The sequence below is a fragment of the Punica granatum genome, chromosome 3 (genome assembly GCF_007655135.1).
Source record: "Punica granatum isolate Tunisia-2019 chromosome 3, ASM765513v2, whole genome shotgun sequence".
In the NCBI taxonomy this organism is placed as follows: domain Eukaryota; kingdom Viridiplantae; phylum Streptophyta; class Magnoliopsida; order Myrtales; family Lythraceae; genus Punica; species Punica granatum.
The window spans coordinates 17991657-18015074 of NC_045129.1; the positions used below are offsets into that span (position 1 = coordinate 17991657).

Here is a 23418-nt window from a genome sequence, read left to right on the forward strand (position 1 = left end):
GTCTTCATACAAATATTAGGCTAAACATCGCGCGCACGTTTGGGAGAACTTAAACAACTTAACCCTTGAAATCGTGACATCGTCTGCACAACTCTATAACCTCCTGACTGACATCAACAACGAAAACTCAGTCGCTGGCTAATCCTATGGACCCTAGGGACCGAGGTATAACCTTTAGCCCGGTGAGGACGGCTAGTAGTCCCGTCCTCACTCACATCTTGGGACTGCGCCCTAGCACGCTTGATCGTATAATCGTCCCGTGGCAGCCGGAAAGTGGATCGCGAGTGAAACACTATGTTTTTATTTTTTTCCCATCTGGTGTTTCAAAATTTCAAAATTTTTCTAGATTTCTTGAAATTATAAATTATCCATTTTAAAAAATTTTAATAGGATGGCGTTACGCCAGCATAATTGTACCAAATATGCTAAAAAATAACTCGAAATATTAGGCTTTGGATTGACTCGTTATCAACCCTAAAATAAATCAGAAAAAATGTCACATTGGCACAAAGAGGGGTGATGGGTGTCTTTTTCTGAGAGTAGGAGTATTGGTAACTTTTAAGTAAAAGCAATCAGTAGAACTTACACTATATTTACAATGTATTTTATAACTATACAAAATAATACCGCACATCGCATCTTTTGATAGTTTTCTTGATTTTATCTTATTTTTTACTAATTTTTTGAGGCATCTTATTATTAGTGATATGCCCTAAAGGCGATATATATATATATATATATATCTTGGATAATTCCTATTTATGGCAATAATATTATTATATTATTTATATGTTATCTTTGTTTATTAGAATAAGTTCAGGAAATATTTGATGAATGTTTGATTCTTAAGAGTTAAGAATATAAGTGACAGAGTAATTCGGTACAATTATCTTAAAAATGTTCGTAATTGTATGAGATTTAACTAAGAATTATCTCTTCGAAAAGATCGTCACCTATATTTGTATCCATGATTAGTATGAAATGCTAATAAAGATGAAGTAGTGAGTCTCATGTTATCTGACAATAGTTGCTAGGACAAACAAGTGGACACTTATGAGATAAGTAGGTCAAACGTGAAGCATAGATAATATTCACATGATAACTTTACTAATGTCAATGAATAGTTCATATAGTCTGTAGACTTGAGATGACACGGTTATCTCATACATAAGTAATTGGGATTTGCAACTGTTTATATACTTGTACTTAGCATGGATATTTGGCAAATTGTGGTCCTAGTTAGTTATCTATGGAAATAGGTGACCGATCAAGACGAGATTCACTAACCTAAGTAAATAGGGAAAAAGGGGATCAAGTAATCCTTGGCCAAGGCAATTGGGCTTAAATATGAAAGAGTTTTTGTTTAAGTCATATCGATCCAAGAATAGAAACCATAGACTTTATATGGTCGGCTATAGGTTTGACATTTACCATTACCCTGGCTAGATCAGGATCTTGTAGTGAATTGACTCAAGGGCATGGTATATATGGTCATAGGTTCATCAGAATGTCTCAATTGTACATTCGTCACTATTTGAATTGTTATGATATGCTACCAGGCGTCACTCATGAACTTTAAGTGTCAAGGGCATTTTGAAAATTATGACTTTTGGTTGCGAAAGAAGTTTTCGATAATATCAAGGAAGTTGATATCATAATCACTTTGTCATTTAGTGATGAACGTAATAAGTCACACAAAATTAAAGTAGTTAATTAGGAATTAATTCTTGGTTAAGACCTGCAATATTGTTGCAGGACTGTTAGCACATCCCAAAGTTGAATCCAACATCAAGGTGAACCCCCATAAGAAAATACGAAAGTTTTCTTACTTGGAAAATTTCTATAAATAGAATGCTATATGTAGAAAGTTAAGTCGAGGGCAAAATAATCTTTCTTTCTTGGAGCATTGGTCATAAGATGACTAAAAATGTGGACTAATTTGCAATTAATTAATTGATATGGATTAATCAGTTATTGCAATGAGGTCCCTAGGGTAAATTCAAGAAACTATATAAAGAGAGTTACCCTAAGAGTGTTCATTATCTCAAGACTCGAAAAGTGTGTGTGTGTGTGAGAGAGAGAGAAAGAGAGAGAAGGCAGGTGGCCAAGCATCATAGCAACAGCTGCCACCTTTGGCTGTCGATCGAAGTCCAAGCCCTGTTTCCCTTGGCCGCTAGTAGTTGTCCAAGACCACCTCGACGCATCCTTTCTTTCTGTGGTGATTCTATTTGAATCCAGGTGACCTAGAATGGGTAGATGGCTCGAGAGGAGGCAATTTTCGGTGAAGAACACATTCGTGTGGACGCACTTGAGACTGGACACTTGGATGGTTTCATTGCTCGATCAAGCAAATCGATTTCTACAAGGGTAAATGAAAAACGTAAAAACTTTCTTGTAGAGTTATTAGGCGTTGTTATCTATTTCATTAAAGGTTGATGCCATGACTTGAGATGTGATTTTGGGATTCGGTTTTAACGAGCATGTGATAAATATTTGATTTTTACCCTAATTTTGGTTCCATTGTGCATGTGCTCTATTTTCTTATCGTGGTATCATAGGCACCCCTCTATTTGAATAGATACGAGTTTATGTGCCTAAGTTTTGGTGAGCATTATGAATTCTATATCAAAATGGATATGAGAATGATTCTCGTGACAAGCCCTAAACACCAAGTCAATGACAACCCGTGATTGTGGATAGAGATCCACGAGCCGAGAGGAGACTTTTTGGCCTCGTGGCTGCACACAGCTCTTTGTGGACGTGCGCGGAAGCTCCGGACTGTGCAACACTATCGTGGTTGTTTGTGGTCCTTCGGGACTGCCCGAGGTTGCTGCTCTAGGTCACAAGTCGGCTAAGGAAACAGAGATGGCTACAAGGCGGGTGCATGCTACTAGCAGGCTGTTGTTAGCTTGCTAGCAACGTTAACCACGGGTGCCTACAAGCTACTGGCAACTTGTTGGCAACTTGCTAGCGAACTGTTGAACACGAGTGCTTGCATGCTACTAGCAGCTTGTTAACTACGGGCAATTTTGGTATTATCGAAAATCAGATTTTCGGAATAATAACTTCCCAAAATCGATTCCATGAAATTTGATTTTATGGAAGAGGGATATTTGATATCCGGTAAAGATAGGTAATTTTGGAAGATATGCTAGATATTAGATATCTTAAAAAATATGTGATATTTGAAATTTTGTAAGGAGTTACAAAATTAGCAAGAAATTTATTTTCATTTCACGCTATTAGTTTTCTTTTATAAATTTCGAGCATGGTGTGGGATTGTGGTGATGAGGATCGTGGGCATGACAATGAGGCTGATGCACACGAGCTTGGAAGTCAGACTCATGAAGAGGGAGCTGAAGCACAAGATCTTGGAGGCTTGCATGTTCCTAGTGAGCCAATCACACGAGCGAAGGCCAAACAAATCCAACGAGCTGGAGAGCTTGCTGATGGGCTTTTTGGGCCAAGAGGAGTCTAATTCAATTGGGTCTCCAAAGGCCTTTATTCAACTGACTTGCCATGAGATGCCGAAAACGGAATAAAAGACTGCCAACTATTTTAGATAGCATTTATTTAGTTTCCTTTGTTATTTCTAACTTTAGGAAACTAAGGTTATTCCAATTGCCTAGTTTATTAATTTCCAGTTTCTCCTAAACTTATATAAAGGAGGCTAAGTAGCTGATCATAGGCAGACTATTCTGTTATTTCGGTGAGATTTTCTCCTTTGTTCTTCATTGAACTCCTTCGAACGAACAAGTGTGACAGCTTGTGATTGTTCGATACACTTTGATATTATTGGTTGTCAGCACCCCATTTTGGCCCACCGGCTTCCCACACAAGAATCCCCAACCGAAGCTCAGGACACTATTCGTCACCCGGCGATCAGAGGCAAATAGGCGGACACGGGATCATGAGCAACGGGAGAAGAGCACGATCCACTGAGAAAAGCAGAGGAAGGCCACCGGAAGAACGAACGAACAAGGAATCCCCGAAACGATGGAGCTGACACTGTGGCACTATTCATCACTGGGTCACCGAAGCACCGAAAGGTGCCCAATATGGGGCTCCAAAAATCCCTCTCAGTGCCAAAGTGACCAACGACACGTCCGGGCGCATTTCCGGGGCATCCTGCTTAAGCCGGGACACCCCGATCCCACCCCCCCCCCCCCCACGGACGCCTTTTTCTGACAGAACTCCCGGGGCTTGCTCCACTGACAAGCAAACGGCCCCTCAAAACGGGTCTACAGGCACTCAGGGACCACCAGGGTCGGGGAACAAGCTTCAGACAACCTTTCGGAACTCGACTCGGTTTCCCGAAGTACGTTTCAATGGTCACGAACGTCTCCCGGCGAGCCTTCGGGGCGTTTCCACGGAAAACAGAGACCACAACGATCTTCGAGCACCCCACGACGATCCCCGAGCGCCTCAAGACATTCAGGGAACATTGAAAATCCCAGTCACAAGTCCCCAGGTCTTCCCGGGCCAACGGTCTTCGGTCGGAGACGACGAGCGAACGATCCCACACGAGGCAAAAGGGTCACCGAAGCAAACATTAAGATGCACAAAGGGCAATCGGAGACCGGGGACGCTCAACTCCACTCCGAATGTCCGAACAGGGCAAAACCGACTCTCGGGGCACCGAGTGACCCGAACATCCGTTCACGCGACGTATGACTATATTAGGCTCATTCAAATCCTTTTCGTTCAAGCATTCCAAATCTATAAATTAATCGGACATCGGAGATCGGACGCGCGTTCAATCAAGTCTCAAGCTTTTTCGGCTTTTCTCTTAATCGAATGGGACCCACAGTTCAGCCAAGCCAAGCCACCAAGCCGCGGCTCAACCCCAAGCCACGGCTCAATCCCTAAGCCACGGCTCAATCCCAAAATTCGGTGGCTCAAACTCAAGAAGCTCCCTCCACCACACAAATTCAAATATCTCTTACACCTTCTTACACCTATCTCCCATCCATCACTTCCCATCACCTCCCATCCACTTTTCCCTAACTTCCCCTACACTCAACATGACAATTTCCCCACCCTAATCCATCTCCAAAAATTCGGATCCCCTAAGCACCACTTAATTGCACTTAACTCCACTTAATCTTGTCATTAAGTCTTCCTTTATAAGCCCATTGCATCATTAACTTAATCACAACTCAACTCCCATCATCTCTCTAGCCTTCTCACTCTAGGAAACCCTCTCCAAGCCCTCTCAAAGTTCAGCAAATTCCAGATTTCGTGCAGCCCCTCCTCAGCCCAGAAACCGGGCAAAACAAGGCCAAACCAATCCCGTTTTCCGGCGACCGCCACCCAACCTTAGCCAACTTCAACCAAACTTCATATCCCACATGTTTTCGACCTCCTAAGTCCATTTCCGACCTTAGATTTTTCATTTGAAACTCCCAGCACATCATTCCAGCTCTGTCCAGATTCGGATCCCTAGGGCGTTTTCCCGGTTTCTAAGCGAGTTCTTCCTTCTCGACTTAAGCAAGCTTAACCAAACTTCATATCCCACATGTATTCGACCTCCCGAGTCCATTTCCGGTGTTAGTTTTGCGATTTGAAGCTTCCCGCTTGCCAAACCAGCTCTGTCCAGAACCGAGTTCCATAGGCATCTTCACGGTTTCCCGGGCTTCCTCGACATTTCCACCACCCCACGACTATGGCGAGTCGTGCCATCATTTTCTAAGGGTTCCTCATGACCCTCACTCTCCCCCGTGACGAGGTGGTCACGTGCCGAGAGCCGCTCAACCGCGCACCACCGCCATTTCTCTCTTTTCTCCCTTCACAGATTTTTTCCAGTTTTTACCGGTTTTCTTTGCATCTCTCAGGAAAATCGACATGTCTAATCTTCACAAAACCACTGCAGGCATGATCCTCACTCAGTTAGGAGTCCAATGCCACCGATCTTGCATCAAAAGACCACCGGAAGCCTCCCGTAGAGTCGTTTCTTCATCGAGGTGTCAGTCGGGTTTGTTCCTCTGGTCGTCTTTTCTGACCCAAACTTTGCAGGAACGTACAGGTCAGCTCGGGTTGAATCTTGCTACGAGCCATCTATCACCATGATCCTCAGTCAGTTAGGAATTCAATGCCACCGACCTTGCGTCAAAAGACCATCGGGAGCCTCCTGTGGAGCCGTTTCTTCATCGGGCGCCAGTCGGATCTGTTTTGACCCGGCTGGGTCTGTCTTTTTTTTACTGACCCGACTTTGTTTTTGACTTCCAGAAAATCTACGCGTGCTCTCCTCCTGAAACCACCGCAGACGCGATCCTTAGTCTCTTGGGAATCCAACGTAACTGGCCCCGCGCGAAAATTCTATCCCGATCAATCGGTACAGCCCCGACAAGCCAGACTGCCAGTCGGGTCTGCCAGTCGACCCGACTGCACCAGTTCGGGTCTGTTCGTTCCAGCCGAGTCTCCCGACTCCCTTTGCCACTTCTCCGACTCTTTCCCGCATCCCGGGGCTAGGTATAATCATTCCCGACTCAGAGAAGTTAGGACTTTTACATTTTCTTTGCGCTTGTGGGGAGATAAGAAGGTCCATGACCGATTCGCATGCAAGTTCATGTTTTTATGTGTCTTTTACATCGTATTATGCATGTATTCATCGTATGTAGTGCTAGCATGTCGGGAAATAGTTTGAATCGGAGTCGAGGAGACCTCGTTGGCTCGAGCAAGTCAAAGGAACCTCTCGGCCTCACCCCAAGGGAGGTGGCCGAGAGCCCCTCTTGGCTTCCTCGGGCCATGGATGGCCTCCTTTCCCCGACTCAAGTCGTTTCCCGAGTTTTTACATTTTTTGCTTTCCATGAGTCGGTGCCGTTTTATCGATTCCTCTAAATATCGTGTTTGTGCTTGTTTGTATGCTTAATTGCGTTCCTAAGATCATGGCGGCACCGGCTATGTAAAAAATGTACGTTATCATCGTGTTTGATGTTTTATGCATGCAAGAAACGGTCAAAACCGATTCTTGGAATGGATTGTAATCACAATTTTCATTTAATCGTTCGTTTTATGTTAATTCATATGCTAGATACGTTAATATCGAACAATCATTTCATTGATCCATAACAATTGAGGTTTGAGGTCTCAATCATTAAACCAATCCCACAAACGGGTCAAATGGGACGTATCATTCGGTTAATTAAATCATCTTGGATTAAATAATTGGATAAATTGATTATTAATTCGTAAGCGCGTCGATGGCTCACGAAACGGCGAGAATGCCCTTTTTCCTTAAAAAGCCCACAATTTCAAAACACCAAGACGTGTAACATGAATAGAATCGACGTCTAGCGAGTACTCGCGTGCTACGACTCGAGTCCGGGCCCGATTTGAGGCGGCTGGAGTCGAGACGCGCGAATCCTCCCTAGACTTCTTCATGTCACACGATCTTCAGTTTGTACACGAACATCACACGTTTTATTATCCAAGGGCATAATCGTCATTCCGAGATTCACCGATATCCTAGGCGTTAGGGAGTTGGAAACACCTCGATCTATGGGCGAGAAAGGGCAACCCGTTCGGGTGCGAGTTTCATTCGCACGGCCCATTCCGTTCACTTTCGGTGTTTCTATCTTCCTATCGTAGATTCGGTGGTGAACATTTTATTTCAGTTACAAAATACGAAGAACCGGATTAATCATGCACTCGACTTAAACGAACATTAGATAATGGGTAGGCGGAATATTAGATTCCAATCTAGAGTCAAAATACGAGTTTTGGCTAATTCGATGAAGCCGCAGTGTCACCTCACTGAATAAGAGTCTTAAAACAAACACACACATGTAATTGGCCTAGAACCCTATCCTAATCCACCATCTATGTTTGCCTAGGTTAGATACATTGTTTGCTAACCAACCCCGGTTAATATTTGATTAAATCACGTACATTCGGCCTAATACACAACTTGTCTGTATTCACCGATACTTATCAGTTGTTGTCTGTATTTCATCAATTTTATCAGTTTTCTTCTGTTTTATTCTTGCTTTTTGCTGATTTGTCGCGATTCGGGCCCGAGCCCATAGGTTACGTGTTACACCAGGTCCAATGCTCCAAACCACCGAACACGAGGTCCAACGCCTCCTAATTCACCGAGCGCGTGCAACCCGAGTGCGGAATGGGATCTAGCCTCGATTCACCGTTACACTCCGAACACGGCCTATGTGGAAGGCAATTTGGATTGGGCGTGTGAAACGGATCTAGATATCACCCGGGAGCTCGATCAGCCCAACGGTTACAGTGGGAATCAACCGATTCTCCTGCAAACCTTGGATCGATCGGACCCGACCCCCGGCTCCTTGAGCCCGCGTTGCCTTAATTCATTTATCGGTTATTCAAAATACACGGTGAGCCGGAGCGGAATAGTGGCCCAATGTAAACCGATTGGGATCCATTTACTTATTTGGTTATACTTTGTAATTGTTCGAGAGAACATTGTGAGGATTCTATTTGTATGTTCATTCATCTCCTTGTAAGGATCCCCGATCGGTGAGCGAGAGGTCCGAGTGCTGGATCGGTTAAGTTGGTCTATCGCCACCAAAGGGTGAGTAAGCTTGGATACTCGTGGTTTCGGTTCACGCAGGGAATCGACCATCACGGTTCGATGAATTGTAACACTAAGATAGTGAACCGACTCCTCGATGCATAAGCCTACTCATCTTTCGGATTCTTGGCCTAACTTGATCAATTCATCGAATTTACAGTGTCAAAGCGGGCGAGTCGAGCGCAACTCTAAATCACGCGGTAAATAAACAAAATGGCAAGCCTAGCAAGCTAGAGTACCGAAAGGGCGTGCGGGATATAGGCCAGCACGTAATAGAACCCCCGAATTCGGAATTTCCGGTTCCGTACGACCATTGCCTTAGCATTTAGGTGTACCCCGTACCCCTAGACTCGGGCGACTCAACGGCCCTCGACCTACGGGTCGTAAACAGTAAGTGGCGACTCCTTCTCACGCGCGTCCGTCGCGCATCCCCACGGGAAGGTGGATACTCCCAAGCCGCGTTTGCTTAGGCGCGCGCATGCGTGCCCCGACGAGATGAAATTCGGGTGCGCACATTGGTTCTTGTTTCTTCATAAACAACGGGTCAATAATCCGTGTCTTGATATTGTTGGTTCTTGTTTCTCTATAAACAACGGGTCAATAATCCTCTTTATCTAAATCTGTGCTTGGCGATCTGGGAATCGATTCAAGTTGGTCGTCGGGTTTCACAATCCGTCATGAGGTCCGCATCATGTGGGCTCTAGGAATTATTGTCTAATTCTTGTGGCTCTAGGATTAGGCTCGTAGTCAAGTCCATGATCATGCTTTTACTGATTCCAATTTTATATTTATGCATGTGATGTGTTAATACGGATAATGTGAAAAATGAAACTTTATAGTAATTAGGTCGCGCTGAGAAAATCTTCCAAATTAAAATATTAGGTCGGGAATGGCAAGAGGTTAGAAACCTTTGTCATGGTTCTCCACCAAAGAATTCCCTATGAAGTTTTGGTCTATCTCGTTGTCGGTCGTGGGAACACGAGGGCACGAGTTAGATTAAGTGATCTCTTTGCGTGAGTATCAAAGCATGTGATGTTTTAGATTGTTAGCTACCAAGAATGACAGGAACTTGAGGTTGTTGACATCTAAGGTTTGGAGAGTTGGACTTAACTATGTACAAAGGACCAAGAATGGCATGAACTTGAGGTCTAGAGTAATAGGAGTTGAATCTGATTGAGTTGTACATGAAATGTACTGAACAAGGGTTGTTGACTTGTAAAGTGTTAGTTTCCAAGAATGCCAAAAACCTAAGGAAATTAATGCTTCATAAGAATTCAATCACCCGTTAGAAATCTAACCCGATATAGATTTATGTTTCCTATTTTGGAAGTGTAGGATTCTAAAAGATAGTGGGAGACCATTTTGATCGAAAGTCCATGATCATTATGGTTGGTACATATATAAGATCACTAATTTAATCTTGTTACTTTATGCAGTCATAGTGCATGTGAAACCTATGAATCATCTCTCTAGCATACTGAATGATAAGAGACTCACTAGGCCTAACTTGTCAGACTGGCTCCACAACCTGAACAATGTCATGAACATCGAGAGTATTACATACATCCTTGAGACTAAGCCTGTCCTTGCCCTTGGAGTGGAGGTTACGGACGAGGAGCTCTCCAATTATGAATTGTGGCATGCTAATGACCTCAAAGTGCGATGTTACATGCTGGCCTCTATGAGTGATAAGTTGCAGAGGCAGCATGAGAACATGAAGTCTGCCAGAGAAGTCTTAAAACAACTCAAGGAGTTGTATGGTGAGAATAGCATCACATCTCGATATGAGATATCGAAAGAATTATTCCGTGCGAGAATGCTAGAAAGAGCTGATGTTAGAGCTCACATGTAGATGATGATCAAGCTGATTGAATAGCGTGAGAAACTCAAGTTCCAAATGGATAATGGACTTCACGTTGATTTAGTCTTTTAGTCTCTCCCAGATTCTTTCTCTTCGTTTATTGTGAATTTTCACATGAACAACCTTACTTGTACCTTGCTTGACTTACTGAACAGGTCACTAGTCTGAGCACTATGGCTAACAAGAGGAAGGATCAGGATGTCATTCTTGTGACTGAAGCATCTACTAGTAAGATTAGGATGAAGATGATGAAAAACTAGAAGGGCTTTACCCCTTCGTCATTAGCAAGAGTCTCCAAACAAATGGGCAAGAAGAAAAAGGGTGCGGTGGAGAAGGGAACTTGTTTCTACTGTGGCAAGGATGGACATTGGAAGAGGAGCTACCCTCACTGCCTTGAGTCGCTGAAGGCGATCAAGAGAAAGAAACCTTCAGAAGGTATATCTATCTCTTCTTGTGTTGATTCCAATGGTTTATATAGTTCATCTATAGTTTAGGTTCTTGATACTGTTGCTCTCACATTTGCACCTTTATGCAGGAACTAGCAAGCAGTAGGGGTCATCGAAAGGAATGAAGTCAACTTGAGAATCGACAATAGAGCAAGTGTTGCGGCCAAGGCTGGAGGATCGACTTTATTGCATCTAGATGGACATATTTTATTTCTAGATTGTGTTTTAGTGTTACTAAACATCTATTGAAACATTATTTCTATTTCCATTTTGACTAGGAGTGGTTATTTGTTTGATTTTAAGGATAATGTTTGCAGTATTTTATTATGATAATAAAATTGTTGGTGTTGGTTATTTACACGATGATCTCTATAACCTTAGAGCTAGAAATGAAACACTTTATGACAATGATTAAGATTAATGTCGCATCCAATTCTACTCTAGGTCTAAAACGACTTTGGCACCTTAGACTAGGACATATTGTAAAAGATAAGACTAGCAAGTCGGAGAAGATGGGATTTATAGTTCCACTAGGTTCTGAACCTACTCTAACATGCAAATCTTGTTTTCAATACAAGATGACTAGGACTCTGTTTGTGGGACAAATGGAGAGGGCCAAGAAAGTTTTAGAGCTTATACATAGTGATGTATGTAGCCCAATTAGTGAAATGATTAGGGGTGAATATTCCTATTTCATAACCTTTACCGATGATTTCTCACGGTTGGGGTATGCTTATCTTTTAAGTATAAACATAAAACCTTTAAAAGTTCAAGGAATTGAAATTTGAGGTAGAGAAACAAACTAGGAAGAGCATCAAGACTCTTTGATCGGATCGAGAAGGAGAGTACTTGAGTACAGATTTTGGTGATTTCCTAAAGAAGCATGGGCATTGTCTCCCAATCAACTCCACTAAGGACACCACAGTTGAATGGTGTTTTTGAGAGGAGAAATCGAACATTGTTGGACATGGTTCAATCCATGATGAGCTGTAAAAATCTACCCATTTCGTTGTAGGGATATGCATTATAGACTGCATGCTACTTGCTTAACAGGATTCCATCAAAATCGATCTTTACCACTCCATATGAGATATGTACTAGTAGGACGCCTAGTCTTAAACACGTTAAAATATGGGGTTGTCCTGCATTCATTAAGAAGCAGAAGATTGATAAGTTGGAAGCCCAATCCGAAAAAAGCAGGTTTGTTGGATATCTAAGTGACAGCCTTGGATACTATTTTTACCTCCCTACTGAGCAAAGGATTGCTACCGGTAGAGATACAATCTTTCTGGAGAAAGAGTTTATTCAAGAAGGTGGCGAGGAAAGGTTTATTGAGCAAAGGATTGCTCCATGAAGTTTATTCCACAAACCGGTCATTCGCTCATACCGATGGACACTGATCAATCAATTGAGAAGCCTATTTAGAATGAGAATATCACAGAACCTCGAAGTTCTAGTAAGGTAATTCGTCCTCCCACGATATACATTAATCTTTATGAGAATGTGCAAGAGTTGTTCATTCATAGAGATAATCCTATCACTTATGAGGAAGCTATATCAGATATAGACTTTTCTAAATGGCTAGAGGCTATGAAGTCCGATGTGGACACCATGAGCAAGAACCACGTCTGCGATCTTGTCGACCCTCCTAAATGTAGAGTACCTATAGGATATAAATGGGTTTTCAAGAGAAAGATTGGTGTTGGCGGAAAGGTTGAGACCGATAAGACTAGGCTAGTGGTGAAGGGATATCGTTAGAGGCAAGGAGTTCTCTGAGGAGACTTTCTTACCTGTAACCAAGCTGAACTCTACTAGAATACTGCTAGCAATTGCTGCGCACTATAATTATGAGATTTGACAGATTGATATCATGACCGCCTTCCTTAATGGATACATTCAGGAAGATATATTCACGGACCAATTCAAGGGTTTTGAATCTAAGGATAAGCCTAAGGTGTGCAAGCCTAAGAGATCCATTTATGATCTTAATCAAGCTTCAATGAGCTAAAATCGACTTTTTGATGAAGTCGCAAGGTCCTTCGGTTTCATCAAGAACGAAGATGAGTCATGTGTATGTAAGAATGTTACTAGGTGCATGATCACCTTTCTTGTATTATATATGGATGACATTCTATTGATGGGTAATGATGTCGGTATGGTTACTTCTGTAAAGGTCTAGTTATCCATGACCTTCTCCATGAAGAATTTGGGAGAAGCGACAATAGGACGTGTTTGAGCCGAGAATAAATTGATTCTAATGAAGTCAATGAATTAGGAATTATTCTCGGATAAGACTTGCAATATAGTTGTAAAGGTGCTAGAACATCCCGAAGTTGAATCCACCATCAAGGTGACTCATCATACGGAAGTACGAGAGTTTCCTTATTTGAAAATTTTTTATAAATAGAATGTCTATATGTGGACAAATAGTCTTTCTTTATTGGAGGGTTGGTCATAAGATGACTTAAAGTGTGTGGACTAAATGGGAATTAATTAATTGATATGGATTAATTACTTATTGCGATTAGGTTCTAGAGTAAACTAAAAAAACTATACAAAGGTAGCTCGTCTTTTAATTAACCCTAAGAGCATTCATTATCTCGAGACCCGAAAAGTGTGAGAGAGAGAGAGAGAGAGAGAGAGGAGGAGGAGGAAGTACACGGTCGAGCATCATAGCCACAATCACCATCTTTGGCCACTGATCGGAGCCCAAGATCAGCTTCCCTTGGCCGCTTGGAGTTGTCCATGACCACCTTAACGCGTTCTTTCTTTTCTTGGTCATTCTATTTGAACGAGGGTAACCTAGAATGAAGTAGACGGCTCGAGAGGAGGCAATCCTTGGCGAAAAACACGTTCGTGTCGACGAACTAGAGATTGGACACTTGGATGGTTCCATTGATCAATCGAGCAAATGGATTTTCACAAGGGTAAGTGAAAATGGTAATGCCATGATCCAAGATGTGATATCGAGATTCGATTTTTATGTGTATGTGATAAAAATTGATTTTTACCCTATTTTAGATTTCCCAGCATGGGTGTTCTATTTTCCGTCTAAAATTAACGGAAAATCTGATGTTACATGTTTTCTATGCTCATATCACTATATCAAAAAACATGTCACATTAGATTTTTCGTCAATTTTAGACAGACAATCAATAGCATAATATATTTCAAATAAAGACAAAAAGTTAAAATACCTCAAAAAAATTCTGAAAAATAAAATGAAATTAAGAAAGTATCCAACCTCAGGAAACCCCTAATGTAATTTACTCCTATCTATAGCTGACAGGAATATGTCCTCGGTTTGTGCAAAATTTTCATTCGTCGGTCGGTGCCTCGAAATGTTAAAAAGTCGAATCCAAACAGCTAGAAGTTTACATGCCATCTAGAATCTGATGATGGATGAACTTGACCAGGCGGCGGCGGCAATACATGCATGGGATTGTGCTCTCAATGAAATCGGTTATTACCATAGCCGAATATTCTTAGCATATCCTTTCTCTCAGTTGCCCTACGCCATCGAAGTTGAAGATCTCTTGAAACTCAGCAATAAAATAAGTACTGACCTCCATATATAGTGCATTATCGCCTCAACATATAATATCATATATACATATCTATAAATATATATATGTATAAGTTGACATAAGAAAAGAAGTAAAAAATTTTCCATGGGTAAGAAAACTGGACTTTGTGCGCCGTGTGAAAAACGAAAATTCCTTGATGTTTTTCAATGATGGCATCATGTCTCAGGCAAGCTAATGACCGATCGAAAAATTAGAATTTGTCTGTAGGTTGAGAATTTATGGTCTCACCAAAGAAAAAAAAACCGAGAGATCTTATGCATTCTAGAGTGGTTCTTCTTATTTAGGATTTAAGTTTTATAAATGGAGAAAATGCACGGCTCAACGAGTATTAATACCTTCGTGAATTGATTGGATTTGAATTAAATTAGTCAGAATTTATTGAAATCCTAAATACCAATGGTATAAAGCCAAAAAAAAAAGTGTTTTCTCCTTAAAGCTTTGCTTGGACCACGGCCAAGGAGAAATATGGAAGAATCATTTCATTATACAAAGTATAATAATAGCCCTTCCCAATCAATCATTCTAGAACCCCTCCATAACCAGCGATTTAGACGATCCTCAAACTTTGACAAACATAACATGATGCTGGGGTGAGTAAATTAAATATTAAAGGACGATATTACCCCTTAAAGGAGTCCGAATTTCCTAGATTGACCGAAATCAAGCACCCTCTAGACTCTCTGCCACCTTTCCGAAACTTTGTTTTTTGGTCAATAGTAATTACACTTTATTAAAAGCAAACATAAAGTACACTGGGATGCGGAATAGACATCATACGAGTCTTGCTGATTCGACAGGATATGAACCAGAGTGACTCAATTATGGATTAATAGGATCGAGTGACCCTGATTACGAATCCTTATAACCCCAAAGGGATCCATAGCACGAACTCAGAACGGCGTCGGACTACGTCGATTAGGCATCGACGAAAAACGCCAAACAACCAATGATTTTACTAATGGGAAATGTGAGAAGGTGACCGTACCAACGTCCAGCACAGGTAATTGTCAAACCGTATTGAAGAGCCGCTTGATTGTAGGATCAAGCTTAGATAAACAAGAAAACATACCAACCAAAAAGGCACCAACACAAACAAAACAACAAACATAAGTAAATACATAGTGGATTCCAGTTCGATGCCGATTAGCGGAGAGTCTCATTGAAATCTAGCACCTCTACTCCGCGTTTCGAGAATCGATAGGAGGAGGGCATTCCAAGTGTGGCAGAGGAGGTGGTGGTGGGGGGTCGAGCAACTACAGCTGCTTTGCTTGGGCTATGAAGGTGGAGGAGAGGGTGGCGACATAAAGGAAGGATAGGGAGAGACCGATCGGTACAAGGAGAGGTCGGACGGGGGGGAATGAGCAGAGCATGGCGGTGGGGTAGTAACTGTGTGAGCAAGAAAAAGAAAAAGAAACAGAGGAGACAGAGGAGACGAAGAACAAAAAGGACAAAAGGATGAGAGAAAATGATCAGTTAGAGGAGAGGAAAGTGGATCACCGTCGGACACGCTCAGCCGAAGCCAGACGCGCCTGCTATAGGATGATTAAGAGGGTGCTGGATGCTAGGTTAGGGTTTGGAGGTTCTGTTCGCAGGAGCATTATTATTAGTCTGGTTCAATCTGCCTAAAGACCCAAGTTGCAGAGTTGAACTGTCAGACCCATTGAACCGATTGATTGTTTAGTAAAATTTCATTGAACTGGCCAATTCTATAGGTTTTATGGATTTTCTATTTAGTTTTGTGAAAAGATTTGAACCTATGACCCTTTATTTCCCATACTAATATGCGTCCAACCAAACTACCTTTATTTTCTTATCCTTTTAGCTCTACTTTTAAGTAATTATTAAAATTTAATATTTATTTTGAAGTAAGAAATATCAATTTTTTTTTTACACTATCCTTATATTTCCTTAAAATCATTATACTTCTATCTTAATTATCATAATTTTTTTAATAATATGAATATTTATTTTTATTTTAATTAAATATGCGATCCGACCTATCGACTTCCCGATTGAATCTATAAATATATGAACTCATACTCCTTTCGATGCACTATTCGGTCCGGTTCGAACACCGCGCAGGAGAGAGAGAAAAGGAGAGAGGATGGGTGAGGTGGTACCTTCCCGAAACTTCAAAATATTCTTTTCAATAGTAGTCAGATAGAGCATCAGCATCCGTTGGATTATTCCACCATCGACGGCTACAAATACGCCCCACCTCCATGGCTCTGTGATGGCCTTCTCTGCTTTGCTGTTCTTTCAACGACAGTAAACATAGCAATCAGCAATGGACACCTCCTCCTCCATTTCCCGTTTTGCTTCAGTCTCCGCTCCCAAGTTCCGGTGCTTCGACCCCACCATCTCCAAGCCTGCTCCCGCCAATCACCGCCGCTACCCCCCCATGTCCAATGGTGCCCCGGCCCCGGACTCCTCCAACCCCGTCCCCGACCGCAAGGTCGTCCCCGGTGAAGCCGGCTATGTTCTCGAAGATGTCCCTCACCTGTCCGATTATATCCCTGATCTCCCGGTGGCTCCCCTCTCTCCCTCCCTCTCTCTCTCTCTCTCTCTCTCTCTCTCCGTCTCTCTCTGTAGAAACCGATTCCTTGAGCTCTATAATTTATTGGTATGGCGCCGCTCAGTTTGGACGGTGGAAGAGTACTGATGGTGGTAGAGAGATATCGATTGTTCACCATGTTCGTTCTGTATTGCCTTGATACATGCTGATCATCATATGGAATTTGGTTTTCTCAACTGTTGAATTCTCCTACTAGTAATTTTCTCTCTTTCATATTATTAGAAACACCTCGTAGTCGACGCGATGCCTGAACGAGATTAGTCCTCATCGAAAAAACCAGAACTTTCGTTTTTTTTTAATCAGTTCCTCGTACAAAAAGGTAGGAAAGGGCCACATTGAAGTCAAAGTTTTGTACTAGCTGGTCTCCGTCTTTCTCGTACTAGCTAGTTTGTCAGTATTAGGGCCGAGACGCAGTTGTACTGATCATTGATACTTGGCTTTCGATGCAGACGTATCCTAACCCTTTGCAAGATAATCCCTCTTATTCAGTGGTCAGGTAAGTTCCAGAGTTTGATTTTCGGGTGGAGGTCGGTAGATTGCACATTTCATTGTAGTAATTCTTGACAAACTTGATTATTATCTGGGCAGGCAGTATTTTGTCAATGTGGATGATACGGTAGCTCAGAAGGCAAATCACTATCTATCCTTTTGACCCTTTATTGTTCTACGCTCTGTCTGCGAGATCAGTACCTGTGGGATTTAGTATGATATCAGATGTGTCTTGACATTCATTCTGCTGCATTATACAGATCGTGGTTCAAAAAGATAGTTCGAGGGGCACCCATTTTCGACGAGCTGGTCCTCGGCAGAGGGTATTGTAATTTTCCAGCTTCGGTTCCCTTTGCCATCACTTTTTTTTTTTTGCATTTCAAATATAATGACACTCAACATAATTTTCAGGTTTATTTTGAGTCGGACGAGGTTCATCCATGCATTGTGACATGCGGTGGTCTTTGTCCTGGTCTTAATACAGTTATCCGGGAAATAGTTTGTGGCCTGCACCACATGTACGGTGTCAGTAGTGTTCTCGGAATAGAGGTAATTAATATTCTTACCTTTGCATCGGCCTGCTTTTTCCTTGTTCTCTATTCCCTTAAACATTCCTATGTTTTAAGAATTGCTAGAATGACCCAGCAATCATTCCTCATCAAGTTGTTTTATTTCTCAAGGGAGGTTACAGAGGTTTCTATGCTCGAAATACGATCCCTTTGACGCCTAAGGTTGTCAATGATATTCATAAACGTGGTGGAACAATCCTTGGGACCTCAAGAGGGGGCCACATTACCTCGAAAATTGTTGACAGCATAGAAGACCGAGGAATCAATCAGGTATACTGCTTGTGCTCTGTTACCGGCATTGAAGCCCAATGCCATTTCACAACCTTCTCTAAGATGAAAAGAGAATATGCGGTAACATTTATATTTGTGAATGTATCAGGTTTACATAATTGAAGCCCAATGCCATTTCACAACCTTCTCTAAGATGAAAAGAGAATATGCGGTCTAACATTTATATTTGTGAATGTATCAGGTTTACATAATTGGAGGAGATGGAACTCAGAAAGGTGCTGCAGTGATTTTTGAGGTAATACAAATTTAAGTAGACATGGGCTTAAGTTGCTATAAGGCCCCATTAGAGTTCAGCTCAGAATTCTGACCTTTTAGCACGATCAAACTGGTACATCTGGGCAAAAGCTTTTCATTTTCTAAGTCTAACACATATGTTTATGTTATCGTGACATCAAATATCTCTTCATGTAGGAAATCAGAAAACGTGGTCTCAAAGTTGCAGTAGTTGGCATTCCCAAGACCATCGATAATGATATTCCGGTATTTTTTTCCCCCCGGATAAGTGATATCCTGGTAATTTTGTTGCCACTCGAGATCATAAGACTCGAAGCAAATAGTTCTTTTTGCTGATCCTCTATTTCATTTAGGTGATAGACAAGTCTTTTGGGTTTGATACGGCTGTTGAGGAGGCTCAACGAGCTATAAATGCAGCTCATGTGGAGTCAGAGAGTATTGAGAATGGCATTGGTGTTGTGAAGTTGATGGGTCGGCACAGCGGTAAGTTTCACTTGTCAACAGCACTGATTCAAAATGTTATTGTTGTATTCTGTGATAAAAGATTGAATATACTAGCCTGCACTGTGAGCACTGTCTTCTCCATAATCTTGCTGACAATTTCACCAAAGTAGTTGTCCTGCAGGTTTCATAGCAATGTATGCTACCCTTGCGAGTCGAGATGTGGATTGTTGCTTGATTCCGGAGTCACCATTTTACCTTGAAGGCCCGGGCGGACTTTTTGAGTACATCGAGAAAAGGCTTAAAGAAAACGGGCACATGGTCATTGTGATAGCAGAAGGTGCCGGACAGGAACTCTTGTCCAAAATCATGCGTAAAATGGATGAAGCAGATGCTTCAGGGAACAAGTTACTCCAGGATGTTGGCCTCTGGATATCTCATAGAATTAAGGTAGGTATCTATTTGGTGTGTAGGTGATCTGTTTTCATTAAACTTCAAAAGTTTGGAAACTCAATAAGTAAGTAATTAGCTCCCTTTAGTTTCTTTTATGGGGGAAGTGATTTCAGATTTTCTTTCTTCGTATTCGGGATATAATTTAAACCAGGAAAATATTGTTCGAATGGGAAATCTGTACTAAAGTGCAATCAATCTAACAAGTTCCTCTTCCTTGGTAATTTTCTTTAGAGACTCAGAAAAATTCTTAAAGTGGAAATGCTGCTCCTCCAGCTCTTATAAATTAAACAGAGCCCGTATCGTTAGGGAGGTGTTTGATAAATTACACGACTCCATTTCTCTTATTCGTGCAAGTATATTATATATTACTGACACGTTAAACTACAATAATGTTACAGGACCACTTTGCAAAGCGACAAAAGATGTCTATAAATCTCAAGTACATTGGTTAGTCCTCTGAAACATTGCCCTTCTGGAATTCATAATATTGTTTTCTGCTGAATAATTCTTTCAACTTCAAAGATTGAACCAGTAGAATGATAAGTAATGCTTGTTTTGCAGATCCGACTTATATGATTCGTGCTATTCCCAGCAATGCATCTGATAATGTTTACTGCACTCTCCTTGCTCATAGTGCCATTCACGGTGCAATGGCGGGTTACACAGGTTTCACAGTGGGGCCAGTTAACGGGAGACATGCTTATATTCCATTCTACGTAAGTTTGGATCTTCTACACAAAAAGCACACATTTTTAGTCAATTTATGTTCAACTTTTTTTTTTTTTGGTGAAGTAACATCTATTGTGATATCGGGTCACAGCGGATTACTGAGAGGCAAAACAAGGTCGTAATAACCGACAGAATGTGGGCGAGGCTTCTCTCCTCAACAAATCAGCCGAGCTTCGTGGACCCAAAACTGGTTGTAGCGGAGAAAGAGAGAGAATTACAATCCAATGGAGCAAACGAAAATAACCAAGTTACCATGACGCAGACCAAATAGCTGCCCATGAAAGGGAAGGCTATTGTTTTGGCTGAAATATCTGTGCGGTGTATTTTAGTCCGACCGGCACGGTCATTTACATATTCATGTATATCTGTATGCGTCCGCAAGTGATTTGCCACTCTTGTTAAACTACTTATGTGCTCTATGTTATTAAATACCATTTAACATCTTAGTTTGCCTTAAACCCGAGTGGACTAAAATACAAAACAAGGCCGTATGAAGTAGATATATCCTGCCATGTCTTGAAATCGAAACATTCTCGAAAAAGTAAGTTCATGTTCAGTAGAGGCATGAACGAAAAAGAATCACATTATACAAAATGGTTGAGTCATGCAAAATCTCCCCTCCTTTTTTTAATATTTGAGACAAAAAAAATGGGGGGTTTAGTGTATTGGGCAGTCATACCCTTCGGACTCTGAGATATGTGTAAAATGAATTTTTACTATAGGAAAAAAACAAAAGTACACAAAAGATACTTGTAAAATGAATTTTTACGTTGACTATTTATAGGATATTTTATACTTTGAATTTAAAAAAATATCTCGTATCTCTATAAGATATCCATGATTATCAAGAAGGCTCATATTAATATATCAATGCGTACAAGTAATATGAATATATATTCAAAATTCATTGAGCATAACAAAAAATATAAAAAATTCATCTAATCGAAATTAAAAAGTCAAATGCACGAATCTTCCAATTGAGAATTAAAATCTTCAAGTAATCCAAAGACGATTAATCAAGAGGTGAGGATTTTAAAAAGAAGTCTTATAAGTGCTTCTCAACTTTTATACGTTACTAGTTGGGCCCCGCGCATTGCGCAATAAATTTTTATCAATAATTAACATATATGATGTATAAATTGATATATATATATATATATATATACACACACACACTAATGAATCTACACTTGCGTTGCATGATAAAGGCACATTATACTCATATTTTATTGTGCAATTCATGTTAAATTATTATTAATTTTATAGAAATTATAAGAAGTTGATGCTTAATTATGTGTAATTTGATATTGTAGGTCTTTGAGGATTTAGATGGAATTACGAGCAATATTGAGGAGTTTTGCGCAATTTGGAGCCAGCCTATATCTTTCGGAAATCTTTTTTTGTTTTGGATATAAATACTCCTTATAATAAGATTAGGAAACCCTAGGGGGAGGAGCCATCTTTCACCATTCTTTTAACCTAGAGAGTTTTTGAAGAGAGTCTTGTTTGGAGTTGTCACCGGGATCAATTGATTTGAAGCGAAGAATTGTGGAAGCGACTATCCTTAAAGGAATTATTGGGTTTTTGTTTTAGGATTCAATATCTTGAGTTTACTGCTGAATATGAATTTTATTGCGATGACTCCTTTGAATTATAATTGTGTTTTCAATTCCATGATGTTCTAAGCTTCTCTTGTGAGAATATGATGAAACCCTAGGTAGCTAATATGATGATTGTCGCCATGTTTTAAGATTAATAGATGTGTGGATGATTCATGATTGCAATTCCTATAATTTCTATTTTATTCTTAATTGGTTATAATTGTTAGAAACACTATTGATACAGGAGTTGATATAGGGTTTGTTAGGAATTCTTGATTAGACTAATTAGTTAAATGCGGAAGCTGCGTTAATTAGTTTAATTAGAGATTATCCAGGGATTAATGCAATGTTTCTAGTTAGTTATTCGCTAAGACATTAGGGATAATTAATTTAGGGCATTAGACAATCATAGCACTGGAAGGTGTATGATTGTAATTTAGAATCCACTATTAATTAGAGATGCGGAAGCTGATTGATTAATTAGGGGTTTAAGACTTTAATTTTAAAAGCTTGATAAACTCACTTGAATAACCACGTAGCTATTAATCTATATAACATGATGGCAATCTGATTAGTGAAACTATGGTGGATTATGTTTTTCCCACTTTCAATTGATATATTTTCATACAATTCTCTTTCCGCTCTTTGTGACAATTTAGGTTGATTAGTAGTTAATTAGTTAATTTTCTCAATTTGATTGCCTAGATAATAATAGAATCTAATATAGGTTTAATACTTAATTAATTCTCGTGGGATCGACACTCTATTCATTACTATATTACTTGATCAGACCTAGTGCACTTGTTGGTAGAATTCGTGCTTATCTATATATATATATATTCACAGCGGATCAAGTTTTTAGCGCCGTTGCCGGGGAATAACTTAATATTAGACCACCTTTAGTTCTATTGTTAATTTAGGCGCACTTTACTGTGTGTTTGTTTCTTGTTCTCTTTGCAGGTATTCTATGCGCAGGAGTAGAAGTGCTGAACTTCTACCATTAGATCCTGAGATAGAGCGCACCTTGCATTGGTTGAGAAGAGAGAACAAAAGAAGGAAAGAATTGCAAGCAGTTGAGATGGCAGACGATGACATCAACCGCCAGATACAGGGTGCTACCAGAGCACTTCGAGACTATGCAGTACCTACTATTATGGGTTCTGCGATCAGAAGGCCTACTATTCTAGCTAATAACTTTGAACTGAAGCCGGCACTCATCCAGATGGTTCAATCAAATTGGTTTGGAGGATATCCCAACGAGAGTCCTGATGAGCATATTACAGGATTCCTCCAATGCTGTAACACAGTAAAGATGAATAATGTCACTGATGATGTTATTAGATTACATTTCTCACTTAGGGATAAAGCGAGAGCCTGGTTCAATTCACTGCCACAAGAGTCCATCACCACCTGGGCTGACCTCTCATCTAAGTTTCTCAGGAGATTTTTCCCACCAGCTAGGACTGCAAGATTGAGGAACGAAATCACTAACTTCACCAAGTTCAGTGGTGAATCACTTTATGAGGCGTGTGAGAGATTCAAGGAGGCAATCCGAAAGTGCCAACATCACGGATTAACAGATAATCTCCTAATTGAG

General features: G+C 40.8%; 1 protein-coding gene, 1 long non-coding RNA gene and 1 other non-coding gene across 4 annotated transcripts; 2 read left to right on the forward strand and 1 right to left on the reverse strand.

The window, feature by feature from the left end:
• Nucleotides 1-6434: 6434 nt before the first annotated feature.
• Nucleotides 6435-11190, forward strand: LOC116201037. The gene is made up of 3 exons (XR_004155789.1): nucleotides 6435-6471; nucleotides 10562-10841; nucleotides 10942-11190. It is a non-coding gene; the product is annotated as an uncharacterized LOC116201037 (long non-coding RNA).
• A 5321-nt stretch (nucleotides 11191-16511) lies between these two features.
• LOC116201035 (ATP-dependent 6-phosphofructokinase 6-like) lies at nucleotides 16512-20678 on the forward strand. 2 transcript variants are annotated; one of them, XM_031532102.1, is made up of 13 exons: nucleotides 16519-16966; nucleotides 17464-17510; nucleotides 17603-17642; nucleotides 17764-17826; nucleotides 17915-18052; nucleotides 18184-18342; nucleotides 18545-18598; nucleotides 18775-18843; nucleotides 18951-19080; nucleotides 19223-19488; nucleotides 19890-19938; nucleotides 20053-20207; nucleotides 20312-20678. In XM_031532102.1, the coding sequence occupies exons 1-13, from the start codon at nucleotides 16727-16729 to the stop codon at nucleotides 20489-20491; spliced, it is 1590 nt and encodes a 529-aa protein (XP_031387962.1). In that variant the 5' UTR covers nucleotides 16519-16726; the 3' UTR covers nucleotides 20492-20678. The 2 variants fall into 2 exon arrangements, with proteins under 2 accessions (XP_031387963.1, XP_031387962.1); XM_031532103.1 differs by lacking the exons at nucleotides 19890-19938; nucleotides 20053-20207; nucleotides 20312-20678 and adding an exon at nucleotides 19723-19874 and having other exon boundaries at nucleotides 16512-16966.
• A 2611-nt stretch (nucleotides 20679-23289) lies between these two features.
• LOC116202126 lies at nucleotides 23290-23396 on the reverse strand. Its single transcript, XR_004156008.1, has one exon. It is a non-coding gene; the product is annotated as a small nucleolar RNA R71 (small nucleolar RNA).
• Nucleotides 23397-23418: the final 22 nt, after the last annotated feature.